At 43.2% G+C, this 24,366-nt stretch overlaps 3 protein-coding genes across 4 annotated transcripts in view; 1 reads left to right on the top strand and 2 right to left on the bottom strand.

The window, feature by feature from the left end:
• The window catches only part of SERGEF (secretion regulating guanine nucleotide exchange factor), a 157,671-nt gene extending 154,568 nt beyond the window's left edge, over positions 1-3,103 (bottom strand). Inside the window, 3 exon segments of the mRNA XM_051622270.1 lie at positions 246-401; positions 1,107-1,245; positions 3,040-3,103. Of these exon segments, the coding sequence (XP_051478230.1) occupies positions 246-401; positions 1,107-1,245; positions 3,040-3,063 (319 nt within the window). The 5' untranslated portion in view covers positions 3,064-3,103.
• TMEM86A (transmembrane protein 86A) overlaps positions 1-24,366 on the top strand; it is a 526,280-nt gene that overhangs the window by 271,155 nt on the left and 230,759 nt on the right. The window lies entirely within an intron of this gene.
• Positions 3,573-21,136, bottom strand: TPH1 (tryptophan hydroxylase 1). The gene is made up of 11 exons (XM_051622275.1): positions 21,000-21,136; positions 15,349-15,486; positions 13,926-14,109; positions 11,883-11,983; positions 11,146-11,213; positions 9,502-9,698; positions 8,925-9,060; positions 8,340-8,466; positions 7,160-7,255; positions 5,988-6,121; positions 3,573-5,675 (listed from the first exon to the last, which is right to left on the bottom strand). The coding sequence occupies exons 2-11, from the start codon at positions 15,463-15,465 to the stop codon at positions 5,501-5,503; spliced, it is 1,335 nt and encodes a 444-aa protein (XP_051478235.1). The 5' UTR covers positions 15,466-15,486; positions 21,000-21,136; the 3' UTR covers positions 3,573-5,500.

The following is a 24,366-nucleotide window of genomic DNA, read 5'->3' on the forward strand; positions in this document are numbered from 1 at the left end:
TCACAGCCAAGTAGCTCAAAAAAGGACCTAACATGTCCCATTCCAAAGTCACGGAGGCCACAGGCTTCTGGTCTTACACACCATGTTCAGTAAAGGTCTTAAGTTCACAGAGATACAAGGAACATGGAGTAATTCAGCCTGCAAGGCAAGTAGCTTAAAACCTGTGACTGCAATAGCAATGTGGAACTTTTCAGTATGTTCTCTGTATCAACATACTTCTCCAGCTCTTACAGAAGCAGATTTACCTAATAATATGATTGTAAAATCCCAGCCACAGGCAACTTCTTTTACACAAAAGCCAGACAGGGCAGTGCACAAAGTAAAATTCAGTACATTCTCTGTGTGATTCAGTCCCAACTGCCCATCTTTGTTATGGCCACATACAAAGAGTTCTCCTGCACCTGGAAGAAAAAACAACAAAAAAAATCATGTTCCGCTCCACAGACTAAAAAGACGTGTACAGGCTGTGAGATCCTGTGACAGACAACAACAGTGACTACATGCCATTTTAGGCATGGTAATCAAGCAAAAAAGAAAGAGAAACAGTTATTTCTGATGCATCAGATACACCTCTGAATAAGCACAGCTATGGATAGCTGGGTTTGTCAAGGAAGACAATCCATGCAGTAAGACAGGCACCTCTCACCAAGATCCATGATGAAGTTTTTCAACCCATTCAGATCTGTCTGCATCCCTCCTTTCCCTTAATTAGCTACGGCATACAGCAGAACCTTTCAAAGACCTGATGTTATCTTCTGCTCCTTACCTTAAAACTTACCAAGATTCAATAACCTTCCACTTGGCTCCTCCCACAACCCCATCCTCTATAGAGGAAAATTGACTGCTTTGTATAAAAAGCTGTTACATGAAACAGGTTAAGAAAGTCCTCACGTAGCTATAAAGTAACACAGAAGATAAGTAAACCACAAAATTCCCCGTTTTCACAAAAAACTGAGTTAATTGGCATGGGAGAAACCTGCTTTGCAGCTAAGAACTGGTACTTGCTCATGAACAGAAGTCACAGATAGGTGGCAGCAGCAAATAAGCAGGAGGGGGGAAAAAAGTGTTTAGAAGTCATACACTCCTTGGAAGTGCAATGTTTTTACCAGTGATAACTGCAGAATGTCCTCCTCCTCCAGTAATGCTTTTGATGTCTTGACATTTGCAGGAAACATCTTTCAGTGACTGAGGTACCAGCACATCCTCGTTATGACCAAGACCAAGTTGTCCATAGCTGTTTGCACCCTTCAAATACACACAGAATGCCAGCACTTTTTTAAAAAAAAAGGCAACAGATACATACCTGTTCCTAAGAGCAAACAAGCTTGTCAGGAACATGTCACATGTTAACCTACAAGTATTTGCTCTGGAAAATTCCCCAAAATTGCAATATTTGTTCTTCCTGCTGTCACACAGGGCCCACGGAATTACAGACCAAGGATGTCCTAAACTTCCTGTCATTAAGACTGCCCTTGCAACCCCAGTATTTTAAGAAACATACTGGAATATGTCTGGCATGCTAGCAGCAAGCTAACAGTTACCAAGGAGGAAAGCCTCATTATCAGGATGATTCCTGCCTGTTTAATTTTAATGCTAATGTTTCCCACTCATCCCTAAGACCTTATTAGTGCCAGTGCTTTATGTTTTTTCACTCTTCAAAACCATACAAGAAAGACATGCTACCTTATTTTGAAACATAAACAAGCAATGCAGGAACACTTATCCCTCAATAGCTAAGTCTTTATAATTTAAAAGTGGTCAAAATTGATATATGCCAATTATAATCATTATACATTTATAAGTACAAAATTGTAGCGACTAAACCAATCACAGAAAGTAACCGCTTTGAATGTGGCAAAATGTCAAGAAATGTCTGAGCCAATTTCAGGAGTACTAAAAGTCCAACACTGAACAGCAACTTTCATTCACAAAGGCAGATTCAGTCACTTTCCCTGCCCACGCTCTGAGTATCAGCACCGCTCAGCCCCTCCGCTGCCCCCGCTGCTGACCCCCAGGGGCGACTCTCCCCACCTCCCCTGTGCTCTCCCTGCCTGTCACTCTCTACTTGTCTGACCCCCCCCCAGGCAGCACCTGGTGTATCTTAAACGGGTGCATTTACCAATGCACGTTTTGTACCTACAGAAACAATGGCTTTTCAGACAGGCTACTCACCTCAGCCCATAGTTAGCAGGAAAATGAGGTGTCAAGATTGGAGCTCAACAGGCAGATCAAGTTGTTTTCTCACAGTCACTACTACCGGTAGACAGTTTTGGAGCGTGTTACTACTTAACAGACATAATTCCTTTTATAAGGCTTGTCACAAGCTCTCACTTGAGCTTATAACTTCCAATGAATTTTCAAGTCTACAGGGACAGGCAAGCCGAGGCAAGGTGCAGACAGACACCGGTGCCTGAGGAATGCAAGCCACACACGGGTGTCTGTCAACAGAACACGCCTTCATCTGCCCTTCCGAGACGGACGGGTTATCACCAAACGGTGACTGCCGCAGAGCAACGAGAGACAAGGAGGAAGAGAGAAACCCACGGAATGGCCCATAGCCCCCCTTTGCTCATCAGCTAAAAATCACGGTTCTGATGAATCACACACACAGAGAGAAATGATCTGAAGCGAAACGAGCCCCGCACGCTCCCGGCTGCCTTGCGAAGCGGCAGGGAGCCGAAGAACCGCCACGAGGGGGGCTCACCGCACCCTGACCACCGCGCTCATTTTACGGGCAGGGGGAAGGTGACCCGCCCTTCCTCAGGGAGGCGAGGCGAGGCGAGGCCCGGCAGCGGCGGGGCCAGCCCCGCAGCAGCCCCAGGGAGCGCGGGCAGCCGGGCTGGCTCCGCGTCCCGCCCGCCGCCCTCAGAGGGCCCTGCCGCCGGGAGGGCACGGCCGCGGGGAAGGCACGGCCGCCCTCAGAGGGCACGGCCCCCGGGAGGGCACGGCCGCCATCTCGCGGCCCCAGGTCCCAAGGCCTCGGGTCGCCTCCAGCCTCCCGCACCGCGCCGCGCCGCGCCGCGCCGCGCAGCCACTCACCCACGCGAAGATGACGGGCTCCATGGGGCCGGCAGCCCCCCGCCCTTCCCGCCGCAGGCCGGGGAGGAAGAGGCGGGACGGGGCGGGGTCCGGCGGGGCTCCGCCTCAGCCCGAGCCTCCGCGCCCCGCGCGGGAACGGCCGGTCCGCTCAGGGCGGCCGCGTTAGCGCCGGGACGAGCTCTCCGCGTCAGGGCGGGGGCCACGCTGTGACTTTCTCAAGGCGCGTTTGGGGGTGGCTGTGCCCAGCAGCTGCCGTCCCGCTGCCCCCCCAGTGCCGCGGTGACCCGCACTCCGGCGGCGGGGTCGAGCTCAGGCTGCCGCTTTCGGGAACAACTGCCCGGAGCCGGAGCCCGCGGCGGGCGGGGGAGCACCCTGCCTCCGCACACCCCTTCCGACAGCGGAGCCGGCCCAGCCTCTCAAACACCAGGAGAAAACGCGTCACGCAACTCAGCCCCCACAGCTCCAAGTCACACGCGTGGAGTATCCGAACGACGGTATAAAATACACACACCCTTAGCCAGAAGTGAGTCCTTCATGTTTATTGCTGCAGTGCTGAAGTGAAGGGGGTTGTGCTGGTAACAATTAACCAAGTTATTTTTTTATTCATTGACATGTAAAGCCTCCACAGTAGTTTAGAATGTTCAAATTACTCTTCTACATCGCCAAAAGGTCTGGATGCGTGAAAGGTTTTAATGCCATGAAAATACATATTCTCTGTATCACTTCGAGCAGTGTGCTTAATTTTTTTGCTAACACAAGAGCAAATAAAGATACAATTGCTGCTTTTCCAGATTACTTGAAAGTATAACAATCTCCTACTTGAAATGTGTATATAGCTCAAAGATTTGAAGTAACACTGATCTATGCATATTTCAACATTGTCATTCCAATGTTTTTAAAAATGCAGCTAAATATTAACTGTTATCACAGAAGCAGACAAAATAGATGCTCTCTTACTACTCACTTAGAAGAATGTCTCTTCTTTAGAAAGACAGAGTTCCTAAAACCTATTTTAAAGTGTAATGTAAGCCATAAAGGTTACAGACCTTATTTCTATGTCTTAAATGCTCTTGAAAAAAAACTTACGGTGGGTTAATAGTCACAGAAAAAAATGACTTAGACTTGACTTTAACAGCGAATATTTGGAAAGAATGGGCCAGCAATCGCTTATGGAGCGGATGTGGCGTACTAGGAAACATATGAAACAAACTCATTTTCAAGCAAAGAGGTTCATGAAGTCCTCTCCAGTTCTCAAACTCCAGAACTAGCATCTCCAGCATATTTAAGATTTCGGTCCATTTTTCCGATGGCATTCACAGCTGCAGATTCTGGATTTCCTGATAAGCTCTACCTACAAAGATTCAGCCCCTAGTGTGCTAATAAATACACCCTGCACATCACAGATGTTCCATTCAAATGTCTCATATCCTGTACATACATTCATTTCACATTCATTTCATTGACAGAGTCAACAAAAAGAGCAGCCAGCACAGCTTTGAACAGCTATGGAGGATGCTTCAAAGTGTGGAGCGCTGAAAAGTTTGGTACTATGTGATACAGTCAATTCAGCAGGACACCGTTTCCTACCACTTGTAAAGTGCTTTTTGGAATTGGATATACTTTATGCTACAAGGTAGTTTGTTGCATTCATAACCACAAAATTGCTATGAAATGCTTGGGCCTTTCAGTTATGTTTGGTAGGAAACAAAGGTATTCAGGCCTAGTAAAGAAGAAACAAAATGTATCTTTGTGCAGCTTGTGCAGGTCCATGAAGTGACCAAGCAATCAATAGGATAATTCATCTTACAAAAAGCCTGTGAATGTTGGCTGTTATTTTAAACTCCAGTATTATTTAAGAACCAATTAAATGAATTTGAATATTAAAGTGTAATTTGAAAATTGTTTTAGTCTCTGTGCTAAGTCAGTGCCTGATGGCTTGATGTATTTTTTTGCTAAAGTAATTCAATCAGGGGAAAAAAGTAAAAGCTATTACTTTAAGGAAAGGTCTTCCCTCAGGTGCAGTATCAAGAACAACAAGAAAAATCCCGACTATCTGAGCCTATAGCAATCTCATAAAATTAGTAGTGTAGGCTACTACAGTAAGAAACAGACATTTTCCTCTGGTTAATTATTCCATTATTGCCTTATAAGCCACCTTCTGCAGCATCTGATCCCAGCTCTGATCCACAGACCACACTTTTGCTCCAGAGTAGCAATTTCTCTACTCCCCCACTAGCTTCTCAAAGGCAACTCTGGGCCTTTTTTATCCAAGGGGGATGGAGGAATATATTCTGTAAGAGACTTTACACAGACAAACAAGATAAGAGTGATTATCCTTATGGGCCATTCACTCTTCTAGTTGTAAAGGAGAGAGTTCTGCACACAACACATCACATGCCTAGAAAGAAATCAATAGGGAAAGAAAAGAGTTGCCAAGTGCACCACACTGCTGACAGGGGTGTTAAACTTCCAGCTGCTTGCCCATCTTGCTGAGGGCATCACTGACAATGTCCAGCTCATGACGTAGCTCATTCACCACACTGGCAATGCTCTTCATGTCTTTCAAGATTTGCACACTTTGAGTATATGGATTGTACTTCACACCAAATGGACGTTTGATGGTTTTTGCAAACTCTCTATTCAAGTAAAAAAAAAAAAAAAAAGGAGTTACTTACAAAACAGAAATGCATCCTTTGTATGCAATCAGTATCAATAACCACTTTTCTAAACTAGTTTCTTAAAAAAAACAACTGTAGTTTTATATAGTTCATCATCTTTCCCAACCAATACACAGAAGACCAAGTAAACACTAAGCTCGGTTTTCTAGCCCCATGAGAGATAATTATAAAATTGTTATAAGAATAAAAGTGTTTGGTGCTGCTACTGAGATAGGCATGAAAACAAACCTGCTTTTATAGAACAGAGAAAAAAATCTGTAAAATCTGTACCTCATCTTTTCCTTTGCTTCTTCAAAAGTTTCAGAAACAAAGTAAACCTCCTGGAAAGTTGTAATGAGGCATTCTTGCTTGCAGGTGATCTTTGGATCAAAAGGCTTGACTTTGGCACTGCCAGAGAGCGAGTGCTGGTCATATAGTGTGTTAATTGTCAGAGGAAAATCACCACCAAAATAATCCACGAGGAAGATTACATGAGATAAAGTGAATAAAAAAAAATTAAGACAATATTTAGTGCACTGCTTTTTTAATATTTCTATCTGCAGATGAACAGTGGTTAAAGCTAAACAAACAGAATAACTATGAACAGTCATATTCTGCCGATCTGGGTGAAAAAAGGGAGTCCTCAGACACAAGACTCATGCATAAACAAGACCAGTATTTTCAGAATCTGGTTAAACCAGCAGAGCGTTATTATGAAAACAGTTACTTGGAACCTAATGTTTGGTGAGGCCACACCTCAAATGCTGTGTCCAGTTTTGGGCACCTCAGTACAAGAAAGACACTGAGGTGCTGAAGTGTGTCCAGAGAAGGGCAATGAAGCTGGTGAAGGGCCTTGAGAATAAGTCTTATGAGGAGCAGCTGAGGGAACTGGAGCTGTTTAGTCTGAAGAAGAGGAGGCTGAGCTGAGACCTTATCACCCTCTACAACTATCTGAAAGGATGTTACAAAGAGGTAGGCATTGGTCTCTTCCCACAAGTGACTGGTGGCAGAATAAGAGGGAATGGCCTCAAGCTGAGCCAGGGGAGGTTTAGACTGGACACTAGGAAGAACTTCTTCACTGAAAGGATTGTCAGATATTGGAACACGCTGCCCAGGCAGGTGATTGAATCACCATCCCTGAATGTGTTTAAAAGTCATCCAGATGTGGCACTTGGGGATATGGCTTAGTGCTGGATTTGGCAGAGTAGGGTTAATGGTTGGACTCAATGATCTTAGAGGTCTTTTCTAACCTAAGTGATTCTGTTAAGAAATACCAGTAATTTAATGCTTCCTGCAAAAGACATGGGAGCTCCTCAGCATATATCCAAAAGCAGATTGTCTAGGTAGGTATCTAGTTTTCCAAAGAAATATTTTTAGAATTATACTTCGTAAAAAGCAGGGCAACAGTGACAATAATAATCAGGCACAAAGAAAAGAGGTAAATAAACAGTAGATATTCTTACCTTGAGCTCACTAATTGAAGAGAGCAAGCCAGCCCCATAAACTCGTAGCTGTCCCTCTTGCTTGCACAAGCCAAACTCTACAGTGAAGAAGTAGCACTGAAATAGAGATGGGAGTAAAATAATTCAGTCTTCAGCAAAGATGCTGTGATGAACTATACAAGCGCACTTCTATTTGTAGGGAGTGTCAAACAGCTGCAGCTATCAGTCATCAGTTGGTTATCCTTGTCAAACATTTAAAGAGGAAGGAGGCAAGAAAGGAAGGGTGAAGAACCACAGGATTGCATGTTTCTCATAAGAAAGATTTGTATTATAGATCACCCAACTAGGCTAGAAGCTGTTAACATCAGTAGAACACTGAGATGTAAATCTGTTTTGAAAAATATTGTCCTGATTTGACAGCTTCAGCTTAAAAGAAACACTGGCTGTGAGTGAATGAAAACATCAGTTCACTACAGTTTGCTTAATGGCCTGTAACATTAAAGATGTTTAGTTTGCTGGATTTCAGAATTTCTGCCAGTTCCTCTGAGGAGGAAAGCTATTTTCATAGATGGCTTAATTCTGCTCCCACTGAAGGTAGTAGAAATTTTATCACTAGATACACTAGGTGGGGGGGGGGGAAGCAAACCAATTCTTTTATAACTGGCATAAATTATTTTTCATTTAAAATTTAATTTTCATCTTAGAAACATTTTTGCCAAAGAATCCAGAAACTAATATTGAGGAAATAAATGTATATTATTTTAATTTCTTGGCTGAAAAAATAATGCTAGTACTCTCCATATTCCATGAAAACACCATACAATTTAAATTAATTCTACACATTGAATAAATGGGTTACTTTTAAAATAATTGTATCATATTCCTAGAGCAAAAAGATTTTGTTTGGAAGAAAAAAATAATGGAATTTCAACCTGGAAGAAGTGATCTACCACCAGAAGTTGTGCCCTTACCTGACAGGCAAGTGAAGAAAAATACCAAGTCTTATCAACATTAAATGTATTTTTTTCCTAGGATGGAAAATTCCTATATGCTCTAAAAGCCAAGAAGCAGTACAACACAAAGGTCTAAGCAGCTGGTATGGATAATGTTGATGTGATGCTCCAAATTTATTCCATGGAGTGGGATCAGCCTAGTAAAGCCCGAAGCTTTTAATGGGATCACCAGGCACTGAAACACTCACCGTTGCCAGTTTTTGCACAGCCTCATCTGATGCCCCCAGTGATGCAAGACCAATTTCCTGGGAGAACTGAGCAAAACTGGGTTCAGCCAAAAGAGGGACATGGCCTAGGAGCTCATGGCAGGTATCACTGGAAAAAGAAACAAAACAAGAAAACTCAGGATCTGCCTTTGTAGTAGAGTGAAAAAGTAGCACCACTGAACAGACACAATGTCCTGTGTTACACTATTTAATATCCAAAAGACGGAAAAGTGTCAATCATGTTTAGCTAAAAGCAATTGAGCAGGTCATACCAGCTCTACATAAGTGCATAAACTCAGATTTTCAAATGAAGCTGATCTGAGCTCCACATGAGGCAACTGAATATTAAATTAATAACATGTTGTACTTTTGAAAATCCCATACTTATGAAGGTGGCACTTGAACATGCTGAAACTTCATTACAGTCAGCATGAAGGCTGAGTCTTCAGCACCTTAAAAAGGTAAGTTTCCTCACTGGTGTTCCTGAACAGCTTTTAAGCAGCTTTGTTCTGGGCAGTGAGATTCAAAGCTCTTACTCAAATTGTACCCCAAGATTAAATGACTCACGGCTCTGGTGTATAGAGGGGGTCCGAGCTGTGTCTAACATACTGAGTGCAGTGAAAAACTCTGAATGCTAATCCTGCCAAGAAGTCTCTGGGCGATAAATATCCAGCAACAGGGCGAATGGTGAAACCTGTGCGCTCTGAAAAGGAATGGAGACATGGTACATTAGTTCAAATGTGGTAAAAGTCACTGCACTATCTTGGCTCAAGAGCACAGGGGAAAAGTTAGGCATGATTAGAAAAAACAGACCTAAACCTGAGAATGGCAAACATGGAGTAAGAATGTCCCTACCTCTGTATAGGTGGATTTCCTACTATTTCATGCCTCAAGGCAACAAAGTGCAGCTGCCTACTTCTTTAGCCAATCCGAACAGTCTCTTCAGAGGTAGCATTGCCCCTCAGGTGTCACTGTATGTATTCAAGACACAATACATTGAAACACAGATAGCCAGAAGGCCTCTTAAAGGACCAGAATGAATACAAGCAAAAGTGACCATGGATGTTTTCTTGTGCCCACAAAATAGCAAGGTGATTTGCAATGGACCTTAATTCCTTTTTGTGAACAACAACTAGCACATTACCTTTCAGGAAGCGGGAGACATCTTCCAGCTGGGGGATATTGTCTTCCCTGTACCCACAGTATTTGGTGAGCAAGGGTAAGTTTTTAAGGTACTCTCTGCAGGCATGAGTTGGGTAAAGTTTGTTAAGCTCTCGGTACACAGTTCCCCAAGTCTTGATCTCCTCCTCAGTGAATTCAATCTTGGGAATTGGGTCACCACTAAAAGGAGAAGAGGAAGAAAAGACATTCTTTGTTAAATGGCTAATAACAGGTGATTAATTTACCTACTACTAATTTAACATCTATATGGCTGTGATACCTGGCCAGGGTGCATTAGGCACTGTCAGATACACAGTGAGATCTGGTCTATGTCCAGAACAGCTTACACTCTAAGGGCTTGCTCTCTTTTTCACAGAAATCAGCTGACATGAACTTTTGCATTAACTGAAAGCTTCAGTTCTGCAAAGTTTCTTAGATGCCTAATGCAGAGAGTAACATTTAAAATAGCTGCACAACCTTTACAGCTTCAGGAGATGCGAACACATCATTTTCCCTGTTTGACTTCTCTGTCTGAAATTACTTTTCACTACCATTTTGATTTGGTTTAGAAAAAGAGAACATACATACTAGGTAAAAATTATACTGCTCTGCAAAGGAGACAACTGTCAACCTATTATTTGTAGTCCATCTCTTCCATTTAGCACTTAACATCTTGATTAAAGTGGATTATAGCAAGAGTGTCACCTAAAGGCCACTGAAAGCAATGGGAGTGTTACCCTGATCTTCCACTGCCAGCCAGGTAACCAGTATGACAGGTGCTTTCCCAAGGGAATCTCTGTTAACAGCACATTAACAGTAACCAGTGCTGTACTATAGTAACCAGTTGCTTTAACACTCAGTGCAGTAAAGTTCTCAATACACCATTTCTAGATCGTTTCCAATTGAGGAACTTGGCATCTAAATTCAAGCAGGCAACAGCAGCACAAAAGAAAGAATTTTCAACACTGGGCTATGAAGCTCCTACCCCTTTGAGAGCTCCTTCTCCAAACAGCATCTCTAAAGACAGAAGCTCTTCAAGTCTCTTTTAATGGAAAACTTATTTTCTACACATCACATGCCCTAGTTTGAACCAGAAAACTCAAGTATTAGCATTTGCCCAGAGACTTTATACACAGTAGTCAACGGGCTACATAGCGGGTTTTGTCTCCCCTCCCTCTTCTTCTCAAAGGAGACCAGTCTGCCATAACTGAGTCAGTAAGTCCTGGCACAAGCTGTGCAACATGCTCTGTTCACCCCCTTTGCTTGTTGCACCTGTTTCTGGAGAAGCTGGGAGTGACCACAGAGCCCAAGCACACCACACCCCACTGCAGGAAGCCCACACCAGCATCACTGCCCATCTGAGGATCAGCACTGCCACAGGTGCCATCAGTGGCTAAGCAACAAGATGATCCTCACCACCATCAGAGGCCCAGGGGGCTGGAAGATGGCCTAGATATATCTTTTAACCTTGTCTTACATCTCCCTTCATTTTGCCCCTCCAGCTCTGATTCCCAAGCCAAGCATGTCCCAGTGAGATCTGAGTCCAGGGAAGGTGAGCTCCTGCCAGTCCACTCCACTATTATTTCTAGGCACCCAGAAGGCTTATTGTGGAAGCAGTTGTGCTTACTATTTGTAGCTCATAGCCAGGTCTGCAAAATACTTTCGCCTCTTGCGATAGACATTGTCTTTGAAACCCTGGTGAGGAAAAAAAAGTTAAATTACTTTCCAATCTGCAGTAAATAAATTAATTTAAAACAAGACACTCGAAAATTCTTTGGTTGGAAAATACAAAAGCATGCAGCGTAAGAATGAGAGGACAGGGCAGGAACATCATAGCTGTAGATGCATAAGTTTAATAACTGAACTAAGCAAATACTACAAAGTAAGGATCACAGGTTTTATAGATGCAACTATATATTCAGCAGATGAGTATTCATTTTAGTATCTATACAAACTTCCTTACTTGCTTGATTATTCTAAATTACCGAACTAACTGCTTGTTTGCACTGCTCAAGTACCACTTTGTTTGCTCCATTCATAGTAAGGAAAAAAGAAAGAGGAACTAAGTCTGCCTCATAACAGCTTTTTGCCTTTTTTTTTTTTTTTTACATTTGTATGCAACCACACAGGGCCCAGGTCTGGAGTTCTCACATGAATAAGCCTGCAGAAAAGCACGGGAGCCGAAGTCAGCGACAGCCTTGCCTGAACTAGGAAAAAGACAAGAAACCCCCAAGAGAAGGTGCTCAGACCCACAGAGGCGCCATTGAGGGGAAGGAGAGGGAGGAGGAAAAGCAATTTTTTTGAAGTAAGCTCCACAAAGAACATTTTTACTAAAGATTGGGCATGGGAGGAGGAAATACTTACTGGATGGTCAGCATCCAAATCGGACCCGTACATCAGCACTCTGTTTGCACACTTATCCAAATCTGAGATCTTCTTTGGAAACCAGGGAACATTCTCCATGTCTAGGGAACACATGGAATCCACAAAGTTATTAATAACACCAAGCATGCTGAGGGAGGAAATGCTACTTTCAAGTATGGCTACGGCGGTTACAAGCGAAATCTATAAATTAAAAGGGTCACAAATAAGACAAGGGAATTCACTGCCTATCTAGCACCAGCCTACAGCTCACACTTCCTCATCTGTCACTGCCAGTTTGCATACAGAGCACAGCCAGCTCCAAAGTGTCCAGGGAAGGAAACAGTTAATATGGTTTTCTGTGGCCCTTAACTATTATTACTGTCTATTTAGAGTAGGATCTAGAGGCTTCCGCTGAGACAAGGCTTCCTTGTGTACACTGCTGTGTGAAGCTTCTAGGGTACAAAGTGTGCAGAGGAGCAGCAAAGTGATTTGCCTGTGGTCCCTGGGCAGGGTGGCAGCAGGTTTGAATCCTCCCAACCTGCTTTACTGACCATGGGAAATAAACACTGCTCTGTAGTTATGTACATCAGAAACATCCAGCTTTGCTCAGGGGTCTGTAGGGGAAGAGGAGGAGGCCCTGCAGCCTTAGAGGGATGTATTATCACAGTTGTGCTACTAACTTTTTTTTCTTTTAGACAAAGACAGCTTATAACCAAGATCTTGGCAGAGCAGACAATACACTGTTTTTTCTGTCCTGATGCTCTTCAGTTTTCTTTAAAAGGGCAGGAGGAATGTTAGATTGAAATTCCCCTTACTTAGAGCTAAAGTAAGCTGTTTTATCCAAGAGTCATCAGCTCTCACTTTCCCTACCTCCCAGCTTGTGCCAAGCACTGTAGCTGAGAAATACACAGGACAGACTTCCTGCTGCCTGAACTTTAGGCATCTTTAACTGGAAGCAAAGGTAAACAGAACATGAAGCCTACTAAAGTTAAAAGGCATCCTCTTCACACTGATATAAGTAACTGGTTTTGATGAAATGTGGTAGAGAAAAAAAATTCAATCAAGAGCTATATAAACTTCCCATTGTGAAGTTGGCAGGATCTCCCCAGGAGTTGTTCCAGCACCACACTGTCCTTAACCATACTATTACAGCCCAATTTTTAACTGGTTTTGGCAACCCTATCTATGTTGTTGAACCTTTTGGATTCTCTTGCAGTCACTTAAGCTTAGCTAAAGGCTCAGTTGGCTGGGTTAGGTGTGGATGCTGCAGCCATGATGAGATACCACCACCATATCCACTCCACGTGCAGGAACTGTCCTCACCTACACAAGCAGATTTCCATTGCACAGCCACTGAAACCTGGATTTCATTACTTTCATCTCACTCATTAAAACCCGAAAAACACCCAAAACAAACCCACACCAAATTTTGAGATCACCCAAAAACAACCGAGTAGCGCAAGAAGTTCCTTTTGGCCAAGTTTGTTAACATGACTGCCACTAGAGATCCACCTTGTTACACAAGTCCACAAAGACTTTTAGAACTACCATTTCCACTACCCACACAGAAAAAAGTCTTCCCCATCAGACAAACATATCTGATTCCACTTCAATTAGAAAAAAATAAAAAATCTTCTCTTGTCACTGTCGATGACATAGGAGGGTGGGACTAGATGACCTTTAAGTGCCCTTCCAACCCAAACCTGTCTGTGATTCTAAGGAAATCACAGAATCCATCTCTCACTCTCATCAATGTCTGAACTGAACCGTCAGTATTACACCTCTGTCACCCTTGTGTGTCAAATCCTGCTTGAAGACTTTGCCTACGTGCCAGCTCAGCCTCAAACAGCCTGTATTCCAAGATGACAACAGCCAATACAGCCCTGCTCATATTAACCAAAATACATTTTTACAACACAGAATCATAAACCTGGTAGCTACTGATTGAAAACACCACACAAACGCAGATGTGGACACCACAATAAGATTTCAAGTCAACACATTTAGAAGTGCATTTTGGTCAGAACTGCCTTTTGTACTTACCATCATCCTGGCCATTGAAATGCTCTGTTGAGTTCATAGAGACAATGTTGACATGGGAGTTCAGGAGCTGGAAAATCTCATTCAGCTGTTCCCTGTTACTGTCACAGTCCACAAAGACCTCAAACTCAGAATTTCGTCTCTTGGACTTCCGTGACTCAATGTGTACCAGATTTACATGCTTCTCCTGTTTTGCAAGAAGTAATATGTTTTCAAACACATTGACTATAAATTAAAATATTTTCCTACTGCCATGGAATATTCACCACCTTTGGGAAGCTATATTAGTTAATTGGACCTCTTGACAGCAATTTCTTATTGGAGGGCGGGGGGGGAAATGGTTTGATTTTTAAAAGCCTCCCATTCAGGAGAAAAATGAAACAGAACCTGCATTCTTTCAATTTTATTTACATTCAGGAAGCAGGGAAAGACACAGTCAGGAGGTTTAAATTCATAAACCTTTTCCTTTCATCCCTTCCATAGGAAGCTGATTAGCAACTGAGTCTGCGGAAATTCCCCAAAATGCCAATCAAGCCACCATATAATTATCTCACAAGCAAGCAAGGGATTTAAAACAGTAGTTTTCAGGGCATATATTTAACTTTTCTTTTACTTGAAAAAATTATTTAAACATACGTGTTATATCAGGACCATAGAGAAAACCCCAGGCAAAGACATGCAGGGCCAGATGACAGAGCACAGTGGCACTGCACATATTCCTTGCAAAGTAGCTGCCCAGGAATTAAAGGAGTGTGGTTCTGCAATTGCAGTTCCCCAGTCTGGCTAAGCAGGGTGACAAGTGCACTGGGCTCACCCCAGTGTAAGCCAGCACCCAGTGTCTGCCTGCCATCAGCAGTAGCTTCAGACCCACCTCTTGGAATCACAGAACCACTAAGGTTGGAGAAGACCTTCAAGATCATCAAGTCCAACCATCAGCCCTACCCCTCATGAGCACTAAACCATCTCCCAAAACACCACATCTACCCATTTTTTTTTAACAACTCCAGGGATGGTGCCTCCACCACCTCCCTGGGGAGCCATTCCAATGCCTCACCATTCCTTCAGCAAATAAATTTTTCCTAATATGCAGTCTGAACCTTTCCTGGCACAACCTGGCCCCATTTCCTCGTGTCCTATTGCTGGTCACTAGGGTGAAGACAGCCAGTTCTCTCTTCATGAGGAAAAAAGACAAAACTATCTGTCTTTAGTCAGTACAGATGATAGGTTTTGTGAAAATTTTTGGCCAGCCAGCATCTAATTTCTGAGACTTAAATTTGCCTTTTTTTGGCTAATTTTGGGTGCAAAGTGGGAGCCAGGTTAGGAATCAAACCCTTAAGAAATTGATGTAATGAATTCTAGTGCATTCCAAAACTACCCTTACAATTTAAAAATACAGAACTGCTGTACCAACACGATTATTACATACCTGAAAGAGTTTTAATGCTTTTACAAGTCCTCCAACTTCATTCTTCAAGGAAAAAATTATGGCTGTTCTTCCTCTTTCAGATGCATGGTCTTCATTCTCTTTATTATCTTCAATCATCGTGTAATTTGACTTATTTAACTACATGCAAAGGAAAAGAAAGTTGGTTTTTTTTTAATGGCTGGCAGTGAAAAATGCATAAAGTCTTACATTTCCATTTGCCTTGGGGTAATATTGTGCTTTGACACATTGGATAGAAGTAGGAAAAAATGGATCAGGATTTAGTAGATCAGAACTGAAAAATCACTGCCTCTCTTTTGTTACATAACAGTAAAGCACTGCCTTTGCAGAGAAAGACAACAAAACCTACAGTTTAAAAATTGTGCTGATCAGAATCTGTTGACTATAGAGACAGCTGCACTCTGACCAACCACAACCTAGCTATTCTGTCAGCTCTCCTAATTCACATGCCAAACCCTTATCAGAATCACCCAAATCACATGCTAAAAATTTTCAGTCACCCAACACTGTAAGACCACGTGGTTTTGTACATTACTAGAGATCACACTCCTGACTATGTTGAAATCAGTGGATATCTATCACAGACCACGTTCTTAGCTACATGTAGCCAGGCCATAAACAGAGATAACATAGAAAAAATGATGAATGTGGAAAACGCAAAGTAAAGAAAAAGTACAAGGTATAAAAGCCAAGACTGTGCCTTACATGTCTTCAAACATTGCAAAAAGAAACAAAAATGTGAGGTTTCTGAGGAAGTCAGCAAGAAAGAGGAGATCAACAATGAAGGCACAATATTGCCATTTGGAATTATATTCTTATTTGACACAACTTTTAAAGATATTACTATCCAATGACATTTACAGGACTGGAAAGAGCAAAACGAAGAATGCAATCAACATGCAGCAGTTCCATTGATTCCCTTTCACAGTCTCTCCAACTTTAACTTCTTTAAAATGGAGAAAGCTGGACAACTGCATATTTCTTTCTATAACAGCTAAGTTTAAAAATAGAATCGTAAGATTGTGTTTTTGGAAAAGACTTTTAAGATCATCAAGTCCAACTGTTAACCAAAAAAAACCCAACAAAACAACCCAAACTAGATCTTGACTATATTTTACCAAAATGTTCCCACTCACCATTCAGATTAAGAAGGTAGCTGCTTAATAAAATAGTGAAATTATTTTCATTTTAAATTCTTTGGTTTACAACAAGACAGATATTTGATGCTGCTCTAAGAAACGTTTGAAGCAGGTTGATAGCTGTAAGCTCTTTGCAGTACAGAGGTGGTATCCCATGGAAGAGGCCTTGCCCCAGGCCCTCTGATGCTAATGGAAATACCTGGATTTCTGACTGAGTCCCCACCACCACTAACAAGTTGTCACTGTACGATGAGCCTGAACAACAGTGTCAGTCCATAACACTGTTTCTGATCCAGCAAAGCCACTGATCTCCATCAATTTGAGTAGAGACATAAAATTCTCTGCTGAAAGTGGGTGACAGGATCCAATCCAGGTTCTCCTGAGCAGGTTTCACAGCTCTCTTAGGACCAGGACCACAAGAGCCAGAAACAGGAATTGAGCAAGGGTGTTCCAAGCAGAGAATAAAAAGCTAATAACTCCACAATTACATATAAGTTATTGGTTGCTTTCTCAAGTGCAGAGATCACCATTTGTGTGAGCCAAATCATACTCAATGGCACTGCTGCAGAAAAGGCTGGATGCAAAGGTCTCCATTACAATTAGAGTTAGATGTCAGTCTTTCAAATCAAACACTGCTGGGCTCTTTTATATATATGGGTCATATGCAGCATGTTGGCTTGATTCCATATTCAGGTTCATTGACCTATGACAAGATCAGCTTATGAGAACTGCCACAGTTGCATGCAATATCACAAGGTGCACAGCTAGGACAAGCTACATGCATTGAAGATCAATGCTCATATTTTGCTAGTTCAACTCACTGTGTGTAGGATCAGGTGACAATATTTATAAAGTAATATGTTTAACAGAGCACTGAAGACAATACGACAAAATTCAGTGTGTTCTTACATTAAGTTCTACAAATTACCTCAAACTTCAGAAGTTGAAGTCAGATGCCTGTGTTGCCAAGCACACACCACTTACATCTTTAACCCTAAACCATCATTTATCTTTTGCTTTCAACTAAAAAATGGACTGAAAATAGGTCTGCATTAACATAGCAACCATTTTGGTGAAGGACAAGAGAAAATGGTAATGCAAAAACAATTCCTCTCCTCCAACAGCTGCCCCTTCATTTTCTTCTGCATCAGTAACTTGGCTCTCATCAAATCTGACACTTCTCCTTTGCATAGTAACACATTTGAGCTTTTGGGAGGGTGAGGGGGGATTAATATTGCATTGATCCATGTTACTAATGATGCAAATCATTAACTGAATCTGACTCAAGTCTTAATGAAAGCAACAGGGATACTCTAAAGCGCTTATCTAGGTAGATATCTAGGCATCTTCTAGTTAAAGATCACTCCTTTTGGAGCCCATAGCAATTATCTCCCCTTTCTCTTCCTCCCCAAACCTGTGAGACACATATATTTGAGTGGGTATATTTTGTGCTTTAATTCTTTATATTAATGGCTAGCGAAGATTTAAAATTATCCAAACATACTCTTCTAAAGGAAATTATAGTTTAGAGTCATAAGTTAAAGACTATCAAAAAAAAAAAAACAAACAAAAAAAACCCCACAAGCAAACAAACACCAAAAAAAATCACCTTAAGAAAGTATTTTATACAGGGTGCCATTAACTGTACTTGATAAAGTCTCAACGGGCATTTCATACCCTATTCCCTCTTCAAGTAGCTGCTTACTTTCTCACTATCTTTTAGACATACTTTTTAGCAGGGAAGGATGAAGACTCGATTTTAAGAATGACCAGGACTAGATGTCTCATTACAGGGAAATGTTATTATTCGCATCAAAGGTCCTCCTTAGATTTTGTTCTCAGAGAGCAACCTGAAAGCTGAGCCGAGCAGTTTATTTGGCTTCCGAAGATCTAACGGACATGGAAGAACAATTTCTAGTGAAAGCTTGCTCCATTATAGTCAGCATTTATTTTTATTTTTTTAAAATAATTTTCCTGACTTCATTAACTGCCCAGTATCAACACCTGTCGCCAACACAAGCACTGACTGTATCTCCTCTCTGATGTGCTGAGCATAGTCCCACTGTAACATGAAATAACTCAGGAGCCGATTTTTCTGGGCGGTGTCACACCCTCCGTCTCCTAAGCACCGACACACCAGCAGTTACTTTTTGATTTACCTCGATTTCATCTGCTCCCAGTTGACTTTTACCACTCCTTCCCCCCTTCCGCTCAGCAGCGGCCGCACCGACCAGCCCCGGCCCCCCCCGGCAGCTCTGAGGGCTCCCACCGACGCCGAGGGAGCGGCACCGCAGGGCACCCACCGCCCTCCCAAGCAGCCGGGGCCAGGGCGCTCCCCTTTGCCCCCAAACCTCTCCGAGCATCGCAGCAGCGAGGCGGCACAGCCGGAAGGTGGGAGAAGTAACATTTTTCCCGCCAGCCGGGGCTGCCACCTTCTCCCCCGCACCCCCACCCCAGGTGGCAGCGCTGTCCCCAGGGCCGGTCGCCCCCTCACCTGGCCGGCAGCCTCCCGCGGGCAGGGCGCGGGCTGCATGGGCGGCGGCACCGGGCGGCACCGGGCAGCACCGGGCGGGACAGCTCGGGCAGGGCTCGGCAGCGCCCGGCGCCGGCGGCCGCTTTATGGAGGGTGCGAGGGCCGCCCCTCATCGCCCTCCGCGGGGGGGCGGAGGCGGCGGGAGGAGGGCGGGGGGCCCCCCCGTCCGCCCCGGCTGAGGGAGGGGGTCGTTAACCCTCTTAGGAATGCCCGCTGGAAGCTGCCCAGCCGAACGCCGCGGGGATGCTGAGAAGTACCCACCAACTGTCCGACGTTGCCACACCTCGAAAAAACGCGCACAAAAAGAGGTGTTTTTCCTCCTGAGTTGTCACGGAATAGTTTGGGTTGGAAGGGACCTTAAAGATCACCTCGTTCCAACCCCCCTGCCACGGCCAGGGACACCTTCCACTAGACCAGGTTGCTCAGAACCCCATCTAACCTGCCCTGAACACTTCCAGGGAGGGGCATCCACAGCTTCCCTGGCCAACCCTCATAGTAAAGAATTTGTTCCTGATGTCTAATCTAAAACTACTCTCTTCCAATTTAAAGCCATTACGCCTCATCCTGTCACAACATCCTCTTATAAAGTTACCCCTCCTTGGTCACCTGAATAAGGAAGATTAAGGGGGTAAGCAGTCAGAGAATGCTGACTTTTTGTGGGATTGCAGCTAAGATGACCTTGCACCCCACAGGACTGAGGGGAATGAGCTTTTGGCTGGAAGAGGCCTGTCTGCCACCATTGTGTCCATGCAGCCTCCTCCCAACATGTACCCCCTCATCATAAATTGATATATACACTATCTATGGAAAAGGGAAGCCAGAGGTTGTGAGGGTTGAGTCCATAGCTGAGGATAAATCAGCATTTGTTGCTCTGAAAATAAATTGCAGCACATTACCTCTCTTTGAAAAAACTTGGGCACGTACAGGAAGAATAACTACATCTCAATTAGCAGGAAAGTATATATTTTCCTATCTTATGCCTGTATCTATCAGAAAATCAATGGCACTTTTTATGTGTATTTTAAAAGCTATCGTGACTTTTCAACTGCAGTAAGCCCAGTCCTCACTGTCTCCTCTCAGGTCAGACATGGTAACAACATTAAGATAAGGGGATTTATGGTACACAGCAGGACATGCCAAAACATTATTCAGAAACATAATCCTTGCAGGGTTTAGGGGTTGGCCATGTTTTATGTTGGCTGTCCAAAAACAGAGAATCTGGTCTTTCATTCCATTCCTTACAAACCTACCTTTCAAAGAAATGCTCAAAACCAGCAGTGATTAGTTTTACCCTAATTTACTCAAGTGTTTGAAAAATCTCCGGTGTTTTGCTCTTCAATGGCTAAAATATTGAAACCTTGATTCCAGATAGATCTCTTAGACACTGGTGTAACACAAATGACCAGTCACACTGATAAAGCCAATATGCAGGCTAACAGCTCTCCGAGGCAGACGCAATCACACCTGCCCCAACGTCTCCACTGCGTCGGTGTCTTCCATCTGAACTTCAAACAACCCTGTTCCCAGGAGAACTGAGGGTGACCAGCTCTATCCTTCAGACACAGCCCGGGATTGAGAGAGCGTGGCTGTAAGTAATGACAACACTGGAAAAGCCAGTTTCTTCCAGTTTGCTAATGGAATATATTTCACGACCAGATGCTTCAATTTTCCCGATAGAGAAAATCCAGTATTTATTCACTATATGTCTTAGGTCTACAACAAACATTTCTCTTCCTTCTTGCAGAATAGATCTCCCCATCAAACAAGCTGACTCAAAAAGCAAACAATTCATAGGATCTTTACCCAGAATCTTAAGCATATAAAAGCCTGATACTAATAATGAATCCATAAACACAGACACAGTAAGATATTTATGATAGAATATGAGTAATCTGGCTCAATGCAGCAATAATAAGAACTAACATGTCATCTTGCATATGATTGCTTTTTCAATTACTCACTAGGTAGCCTTCTAGAAGTTCTTCCACTGCAGGTAAGCATCTTTCATTTGGAAATCTGGGCTCAGCCTGGGTTTCCAGTATTTCTGGTAGCAGCCAGGTTGAAATTCCTGTGGTTCCTTTTCTGTCAAAATGTTGTGCTCATCCTTGATAAAATTTGAAAGAAAACAGAAGACAGACTTCTCATTCACATTTCCTCAGGCACCAGAAAACAGTTGAGTTCAGGTCAATTAACTGTGAATGAAGCATTAATTTGTTTTTTTTTACTTTTACTCAGATCTGCCTTTCCTTCTCATTCAAAGGCTCTAAGCTTTCACTAGATACGTTGGGAAAGCCACTTTATTCTTGGTGTATACATATGGATTATTCTAGTGTTGAGGGCCATGGACATCCTCCCCTACAGGCCAGACCAGGAGATGCTCAGCCAAGAGTCAGTCACCCAAGCACTTCTGAAAACCTGCTTTGAAGCCTCTCTCCCCAGGAGACAACAGAAGCAGTGGTTTGGTTAGCACCTATGGATTTCTGAAGACACAAAGAACAGAAAAGGGCACAGAACAGTCCAAGACACAAGATGGTGAAGCTGAACTCAGCAGAAGCACATGAGCTTTACGGCACACAAGAGCCATGGAGGGGATATAAACTGAGCTGCCAGCTATGCCAGATTTAAGGGCACTTGCTACCTCCAAGGCCCCAGTCTCATAAACAGAGAGGAGTGTCCCTGCCTCCCATCCTTGCCCTGTCATATCTAATTTGAGCAGGAGCTTTCTGGGACACTGGTCATCCCTCTCCTTGTACCTAACACTGCAGAGCCCGTGGTCAGCTTGGCCTATAACTGCTGATACAGTGTGAGCAGTACAGTAATAGCCAAGGAAATTTAACCTAATATGGAATTAATTAGTTACATAAATAGATAACTGGGGTTCCCAGAATTTTGGGGAGCAAATAAAGCTGATTCACTGGCTTAGTAAGACGTGCTTGTTCACCACAGCCAATGCTCTGTAGTCTGAAAGAGCAGAACCACAAAGCATGAACTGACCTGATAACAGCCTGTTTTCACTGGGTGCTCACTGGAGCCTGCTCTGCTCCTCTCCACACAGGGTTTCCAGCTCCTGTGAATCTGAGAATGGCTTTATAGGAGAATTTTTTTAAAGGTTTCATCTAAAAGCTTGATCTTTACAGTTTTAAGGGTTGCAGGGTTTCAGAAAACCACCACTCAGTTGCAAGCACAACTGCTGTTCTGGGTTTTCACAGACAGGAGAGTTCTGCTTTCTCCCAAAAGCTGGCAATGTATCCTACCATTTAAGATCAGTGGCTTGGGCCCCTCACCACAGAAAAGAGCAATACAGCACAGAAAACTGCTAACAGTCATGTATGGAGTGCAACACAAATGGGACAGCAACGTGCATAGGTGCTACCTGCTCACCCTGGGAGGAGGCAGCACAAGCAAAAACGATCCAGAAACTGTCTGAATTGTCACAGAGTTGGTCTGCAGGAGTACTGAGGAGCAGAGAGGTCAAGAGTTTTCAGTGGCATGTCAGAAGCCTACAAAGACCCTGAGGTGGGAAGGAGTTGTGAAGGACAGAGACAACCTGGGCCATTGACACCATAGGGAAAAGAGCCTCTTTAACTCATGAGTTAAGGCAATACAGTGATTTTTTTTATTTTCTTTTAAAGTCACAGGAGATAGCTCACACATAGCCTCTCATACAGACAAAGCTCTCCAGACAGATAATCAGCACCTGAGGATCGAGTACAGGTCTGACCCTGCTCAAAAGTGGGTCAAGCTGATCACACGTTTTGCAAGACAGGGCTTTGCCACGTGCAGCTGCTGCAAAACCTGTTGCACTGGCACAAAGCAACTGTGATAGCACTGACCATGAAGGATACAAAATCTGGCTTTCAGTAACATTATTCCATCATAATTCCTCATTAAATGAATCCTCCTCTTCTCAGCAGCCTCCAGATCCAAGTCAGAGGGTGGTGTCAAACTGAGAAATTCTGTGTTTTCAAGGTCCTTTGCCAAAGTAGCTCCAGGAACAATTACTGCTTCCCAGTTGCTAACTTAGAGGCAACTCTTCTTTAGTTTGTTGGGGTTTCTGTTTTGTTCATCAAAGCAGGAACATGAATGCAAACTTTGCAACCAGACAGGGATGGTGAAACTTGTGGGTGCACATTTGTAGATAAATGCTCTAGCAATTTTTTGGCTGAAAAGTATTAAAAACAAACTATTTCAACTCCAGATCTTCCCCTCTTAGAGGGCCACATGCTAAAGGGACTTTTTCCTATCTGTGAAACAGACAATATAAACCTTCTGCCATACATCTCCTCTTCCACTCTGAAAAAGTTTGCTCTCCATAGGTAAGTTATGTAGGGAATCAACTAACCTGGTGCACCTTTGCAGGCACAGCACAAGTCTTGCATCCACCAACACTTTGAGGAAGATGGTCTGGAAAAAAAAAAAAAAAAAAGGACAGAAAAAAGAAAAGCTGATGTAGTGCAGGGCCTCCTAAGTGCTCCAGGGCTGTGGAAAGGAGAGAGTCAGAGGGTGATTTTGTTCAGCTGGTGACAACTGATGAGGCAAGAACCATGGAAAGGCAGGTTGGGAATTATCTGCAGGGATATTAATCTTCTGCTGGAAGATAAGATTATCTACCTGAACACAACAAGACTGAAGGAGAGAATTAGTCAGCCCTAAAGCCTTCTCAATCCTATCAAGGTCATGAGTGTGAATTCCCTCTTCTCCCCAGGTGGTAGGAGAAAGTGTTCTAATCTCCAGTCAGGTGACTTCAGAACATCACTTCTGGGTCATAAACATCTTCAGCCATGCCTTGGACTTCATTTGGCCCAGGCATCTGCCTTTCTAACCAGGAGCATTTGCCTGAGGCACTGTGGTCACTTAAAGCTTTTTCCAGGAAAAGGTATGAAGTGTTAAATCCCTGAACAAAACAGGTTTAATACAACTTAATATTAAGTCTGCTCTAATCATAATTACCTTCTCCCAAAAAGACTACTGCAAATTCTAATCACAACCCTCTGCCTTTCCATTAATTAACTGCTGCAGACAAGTTGTGCCTTTAAGACTCACATGGCACTTAGGCAAGCACTGTGGAAGTTGCAGGGTAAGAGTGAAGATGAACATCATGCAGTCCTTCAAAACACTTTCTTTTCCAGTATAGGTTTCACAGATCTTCCTCATATTCTGCTTGCATTTTATAGATGTCCTAATGTACTGTAGCCTGAAAAACTGCTGGTCTGAAATATGACTGATTTTCTTCTACTAATATTTATAAAGCATTGATTGCAACAACACCTAAGCAGCAGCACTCACTTGTGTTCACTTTCTGATCTTCATTCTCCCAAACTTTGACCT

This window comes from Apus apus, chromosome 5 (assembly GCF_020740795.1).
Source record: "Apus apus isolate bApuApu2 chromosome 5, bApuApu2.pri.cur, whole genome shotgun sequence".
NCBI classification, from domain to species: Eukaryota; Metazoa; Chordata; class Aves; order Apodiformes; family Apodidae; genus Apus; species Apus apus.

What these genes read in the sequence shown, in the direction of transcription:
- TPH1 (XM_051622275.1), bottom strand. Translation starts at nt 15,465, where the DNA reads ATGATTGAAGATAATAAAGAGAATGAAGACCATGCATCTGAAAGAGGA. An exon ending in CTGGCTATGAGCTACAAATA is followed by an intron (nt 9,699 to 11,145) that starts GTAAGCACAACT and finishes TTCTCCTTTTAG; the next exon opens with TGGTGACCCAATTCCCAAGA. An exon ending in GAAGCAAAGGAAAAGATGAG is followed by an intron (nt 5,676 to 5,987) that starts GTACAGATTTTA and finishes TTACTTGAATAG; the next exon opens with AGAGTTTGCAAAAACCATCA.